Source organism: Sinocyclocheilus rhinocerous, unplaced genomic scaffold (genome assembly GCF_001515625.1).
Source record: "Sinocyclocheilus rhinocerous isolate Xijiao unplaced genomic scaffold, SAMN03320098_v1.1 scaffold2966, whole genome shotgun sequence".
NCBI classification, from domain to species: Eukaryota; Metazoa; Chordata; class Actinopteri; order Cypriniformes; family Cyprinidae; genus Sinocyclocheilus; species Sinocyclocheilus rhinocerous.
This window is the reverse complement of record NW_015634018.1, coordinates 998055-1004518: the sequence shown is the minus strand read 5'-3', so window position 1 is coordinate 1004518 and position 6464 is coordinate 998055. Positions and strand designations below refer to the sequence as shown.

Here is a 6464-nt window from a genome sequence, read left to right as displayed (position 1 = left end):
TTTTTTACAAATTTATTTGTTAAAGATGAATTGTGTAATGAAATTTCATTACATCAAAGTATATTTTTTTTCATTTGAATTGCACAGCAACTACATTGAAACTATAAATATGCACTAAAATATTAATAAAAATTCAATACAATTATAGAGAAAATAACTTTAGTTTTCATGCTTTCAATCAAAGAGCATATTTCATGAAACACAAGCAGAACAAATGTGTTTAAACACTCATAAATCTACTGCAAACAAAATAATTTTGTGAATAATTTACAAAGAAATTTGCTCTTGTAAACCACCCAATTAGTCAAGAAGTTACAAAAACAGTTTATTATTTACATTTATGCATTTAGCAGACACTTTTAACCAAAGCAATTCAAAAACAGTGATCTAAACTGAAATGAATAAATATGCACAAATAAGCGTTCAGTCAAAACTGAGACACGTTGCATACCTTTGCTATTGTTGTTGTTGAGTTAAACTGAGCTATAATAACAAAGCGTGGAAGTTAAGGCCCAGGGGACCCAAAATATAGTCGCCTGTGATGACAATGGCTCTGATGGATGCCGTCTCTGTCCCGCAGCAAGCGAGGAAACCGTACGACGTGCGGGACGTGATCGAGCAGTATTCGCAAGGCCACCTGAACATGATGGTCCGCATCAAAGAGCTCCAGAGAAGGTGAGACTCCTTCCCACAAAACCAATGGCGTGGGCGGGATTTCCAAACAATCGCTGTGCATTTCATAGTTTCCTGCTGTTTTTCCTCTCGCAGGTTGGATAACACGTTGGGAAAACCGGGAATATTCCTGCCAGGTAAAGGAAAACTGAGTTTTTAAATATTCCCACATCAAATACACATTCTCAATGCACGAATAAAACAAAAAATAAGCACAAAATCATATTGAAATGCTTCCGTGATCTATTATACTCGCTTGTTTAATAAAAGAGTTTAATGTACTGTCTAACAATAAACCCAGACTGTTAATTGAAACTAAACTGCAAACATGGAAACACAAGCAAATACAGAAACTATTGTGATTATGACATCACATACATCTCATTAACATCTCATTACAGCAACTTTACCCACTTTGAACATAACTTATGTCGCTATACAGATGTTAGCCAATCACAGGTCTTTTACATATTAAATGACCTAATAATAATGGAAATACATGCAAATACAGAAGCCATCATAATTATGACTTCACATCCATCTCATTACCATGCAATAATTCAATACAGCAACTTTACCCACTTTGAACATAACTTATGTCGCTATACAGATGTTAGCCAATCAGAGGTCTTTTACATATTAACCCCTTAACTGTCACCCCTCATTTTTTTAAATAGGCATGCAGGTGCACTATCCAAACTTAAATTGTTGTAATTTAAGAAGAAAATCCGCAGATTATCGCAAAAGTGGAATGTTTTCAAAAAATTAAAGTATCAAAAAGTTATGGTAGTTTAAATTTACTGTAAAGAAAATGCACTATATTAATTTTATTTTATTTTATATATAATAAATATTTCACATAACAGGTTTTACTCTAAAATTGGTATAAAATCAACGCCTTATGTCTAAATAAGTTATGTTCCAAATTTGAAGTTGATATGAAAAAAATTGAGGTTCCTGTGAGATTTTATTTAGGGCGTTATACCACAAACAGCCACCGGGTGCTATCCAAACTATCTCAAAATAACCACCAAATATGGAATCCTGAGACTCAGACCTTTCCAATTATATGTTTTTTGTCAAGATTATAAAAAGGTTTGTTTCTAAAAGGCCGTAATGCATTTTGTAATATGACACTTGACACTGCCCACTAAGGGGGAGGAGACCGCCAAAAGAATTTAAAGTTCCATTTCCATGGTAACGCAATGTCCGATTGGAAATACATGCAAATACAGAAACCATCATATTTATGACTTCACATCCATCTCATTACCATGCAATAATTCAGTACAGCAACTTTACCCACTTTGAACATAATTTATGTCACTATGCAGATGTTAGCCAATCAGAGGCCACTTATATATTAAATGACCCCTGATTGGCTAATAGAATACATACATGCAAATACAAACATCACATCCATTACATTAACACACAAACCTCCCTTATTTACATATAATGAATAATTATGAATAATTCAGCAGCTTGAAAAGACCAAGATGGATAGAGAAGATGTGTTTGTGAATAAGCGGTCGGTGTACATTTAACAGAAACTGAGGAGATTGTTAACAGGGATGCAAACTAGACAACTTTCGCAGAACATCACCATTTTCTCATTTGTGCGATTCCAGTAGATCCGATGAGTTTTTGAGAACTCTTGATACTTAATTCTTCAGTACAAAACAGTGCTGAGGTTTGACAAAAAGTGATTTTATAATGTCTAAATATAAATCCAAATTGGCAACTAAGCCCATGAGTGATCTGGTTATAGTGGTAATATCATTTTCAATTTAAAAGTGTTTGTTTTCCACCAGATGGCAGAAATCTTCCACTTAAGCACATTTTCAATTAATTATCTGCAAGAATAAAAAAAAAAAAAAAAATGCAGCTTTTAAAAAAAAGTGAATTTAACATATAATATTACTATTTTATATGAAAACATATTAAAAAATAATAATTTTGAGACAAATAAATTATTATAAAAATATGATAAATCCCTCCAAAACAGCGTAACTAAAAAGTGAGCATTATCACATGTGTTGTTTGAAATAATAATTAGAAGAAGAAAAAAAACACACCTTTTTTCACCCCTGCTGAGTTTACAACTTTCCAAGCTCAAGCTAGTCACCAGGCTTTTGTTTGGGCAAATGTGCAGTTGTGCCCTGCTCCCATATTTACATATAACTAATAATTCAATATACAGCATACTTTACCCACTGAAAATAATTTACACAGATGTTAGATGCCAATCAGAGGTCATTTACATATTAAAGTCTTGAAGATACAGTAGCAAAAACTACCTGCTTAAGTATAAGGATGGAAAATAGAAAATAGATTGAAAAAGTGAATTGTGATACGATAAGACTGTGAAGAATATGAAAAATTATATTTGAAAAAAAAAATTTAAATATGAAAAAAATTGATATACAGTATGACTTATATATTGAAGTTTTACCTTATACTTGAAGAAAATGAAAGAAGCCTTTTATATGAGCAGGGTGTTTCAATAAAACTACCTGCTTAAGTATAAGGATGGAAAATAGAAAATAGATTGAAAAAGCGAATTGTGATAGGATAAGACTGTAAAGAATATGATCCTTTTAAAATTGTTATACAGTATGACTTACAGTATATATTGAAGTTTTGCCTTATACTTTCTTTTAATTAAAGAAACCCTATTAACATCAGCTTTTGACTTCTACATACAGAAAATAATTACTTCTGACTGTCTTATTATTTCTCTTTGTTGTGATTTTAGAGAAAGGTGTGGATAAGGAATATTATACGGTGGGAGCCCGACTCATCCGATTGGAAGATAAGGTACAATATAGACTTTTTAGCCTGAATTTGTCACCAGAATGTGACTTTCTATAACCGTTAGTTCATTCTACTGAGCGAGCGATCTCAGAGAGTGCTGAGATTTCACATATTATCATAAACAACAAGCCTCAGTTAACTCTTTCTCTGTCTTACTCACTCACTGATGGTGTCTGGGTCCTCTGGTTGAAAGCGTAATCTGCTCGTGTGTTTGTGGAGGAAGCCGGACTTTGATTGCGAGTGAGATTTGAGGATTTTCAGAGATAATGTGATGGCAAATCTGTAAAATCAATCTCAGCAGATGCTCTGAAGCTTGAATGTCTGAGTCTCTCTGGTGCTGTTACAGCAGATCATGGACGGTCTTTATCACAGAATAAACCCAGACAGGACGATCACGTATCAAGCTTATTATGCAGCAGCTTAAATAAATGCACATAAAATAACTGGGTAATAAGCATAAAAAAAGTTAATTTGCTAAAAACAGGGCCATGAGCACAGAAAGGCACTAGCATGTGTTTTTTTTCTCCCCCCGTGTGTCTGTTGTTGAGAGACGGACTGTATTTAGTATTTAGACTGAGTCATGCTGCCGTTACTAGGTGGGTCTCTACTGTCTGGCTCTTCATTAGGGCACCTGTGATGAATCTCAATCACTGAGTAGCCTCTTATAGTTTCATACATTCACAACCATATGCATAATAACATACGACAGCCACCAATTCAGTCAGAGCTGGAAAGTTTGAGCTGTTATTGAAGGATAGCGGTTCAAAACCCGACTAGACAGCATGTGTGTTGTTCATTTCACATTTAAACAGGCATTTATATAGACATCTTAAAGGGACAGCAGCACAAAAAATGCCTGTTTCACTATGTGTTGTACTATGTGTTCCTGTGGCTCAGTGGTAGAGCATTGTGTTAGCAGCACAAAAGGTCGTGGGTTCAATTCCTAGGGAACACACATACTGTAAAAAAAATGTATAGCCTGAATGCACTGTAAGTCGCTTTGGATAAAAGCGTCTGCTAAATGCATAAATGTAAATGTACTTCAGTTTGGCGAAGCTGTCAGAGGAAGTGTAGAGATGTGATCTCGATCGCTGCAGTTTGATGTTCTGCCTGCAGAGGAAGTAAAATGAGAGTGATAGGGAGCGAGAGAGAGAGACTTGTCGTGGCAAGCCGATGGTGGTTTTCGCTCGATTGACGCCGGAGGGTAACAGGTGGGTGAACTGAGTGACCCGCACACATCTGGATCTGGACCTCTCGCTGGAGTAATACACACAAGATACTACAACAAGCCTAGTGTGTCGCATGTGTCTCCACTAGACTTTCAGAAGGATCTCACACTGCATTTGGATTATAGTCTGAGATCTCAATATGAACTCGTTTAATGCCACGTTCTTCCAAGATGGCAACTATTAAATCATTTGTTTTTGTTTATATCATTTATTTCTCCTCATAAATTTTAGAAGTTGATGTTTAAATACACCTGAGAACACCATGAATTCTCCTGAGCAACATCTGAGCAAAATAAAATAAAATTCTACTTCGATATACTGAAAGAATTCACAGTCGTGATAATATCTTCAAATTATTTTAATAATAATATATAAATATATATTTATTTATTTTTTTTAAATTTTTTTTAATATGTCTAAATAAATGTCAGTTTGATAAAAGTCTGATAAAATTTTATTTGAAGACCTCATGTCTTGATAATCTCTCCAGCAGTAAAACACGATGAATATTAACACGCTTGAACAGCTATAAATCTCACTCTCTTCTCTCTTCGTCGGTCTTTATTTTGGCGCTGTCATTAGCATGGAAACATTGCTCTTCCTCTATGGCGAGCGTTTCGAGGTATGTTGTCTGACTGGCAGCTCGGTGAGTAAGTTGTGGTTAATGTGTCAGAGTTTTGCACGGCCGACATTGATTTATGCTCCTTGACAAAGACACGCATGGCAACAAACGGCGTGTGACACGCAGCTCTCTGAGCTCCGGTCCTCATGAAGATGGATGAGTAGCCTTGACGCTGCATGTTATCTCACTGTCTGCCGTCCCACTGAAAAATGCTTCAAGAATAACAAGCCTGAGTTTGGGGTTGACTCCTCCAGAGGGGCTGGAAATGGCTTTTCAATGAGCTTAAGAAAGTACGTATGGCCTCCACTGAATATTGAACAGCCGTGCGTTTTCATCAGCCACAGAAGATGCTCTTTTATACTTTGTGAGGCTTGAAATGTTTTTAAAAACAAGAAAAAATAACTGAACATCCTTAAGACATGATCGATTTTATTGAAGGCTATCAAGACATGTTTTCAGACAAAATGTCTATTATTTTTCTATCGATGAATTGTCTTTTAGTTGTTGTTTTAGACTGATCTCACTTAAATGTAGTAAGATTTATGTTTAAAACAAGAAAAATAATACCAATAATCTCAACAATAAAGACATTTACAAAAGCTTTCTGTTTCAGCTAAATGCCGTTCTTTTGAACTTTCTACAGCGTCTATAGAAAAGAATCAGCCCCCTCTAAAAAAATCACATTGTGTTGCTTTGCAGCCTGAAATGAAGACGGACACAGTTTTTGTTTTATCCAGCTGTGTTTACTTATATCATAAACTTATAACATTGAGAAGGTGATCAGCTGCACCTGATTGAGTTTACAAGTCATTTTTAGGAGGGGGTGATGCTTTTTCCAACTCAGTGATTGTGTTTTTTTATTTGTTTTTATTTTTTCTGATATGTTGGTGTTATATCTTTCACTTGGATGTTATAAGATGCACTGAGTAAATACAGCTGGATATACTACAAGTTACAAGTTGTTTGAACTGAAATGTGTGTTGGCAGTGTGCGTACACAACCAGCCTATAATGATAAAAATCCACCAGGTGTTTTTTTTTAATCTGCTCAAATCTTTACCCCTTTCTCAAATCGAGCCGATCTCATATGCCTGTCTGTGTGACATCACAAAAACAGGCCCCTCC

At 35.2% G+C, this 6464-nt stretch overlaps 1 protein-coding gene across 1 annotated transcript in view; it reads left to right on the top strand.

Moving 5' to 3' along the window:
- The first annotated feature begins 547 nt into the window (after window positions 1-547).
- LOC107745116 (potassium voltage-gated channel subfamily KQT member 1-like) overlaps window positions 548-6464 on the top strand; it is a 46701-nt gene continuing 40784 nt past the window's right edge. The window contains exons 1-3 of the mRNA XM_016558957.1: window positions 548-675; window positions 769-809; window positions 3431-3492. Coding sequence (XP_016414443.1) covers window positions 548-675; window positions 769-809; window positions 3431-3492 — 231 coding nt within the window. The remainder of the gene's footprint in view (window positions 676-768; window positions 810-3430; window positions 3493-6464) is intronic.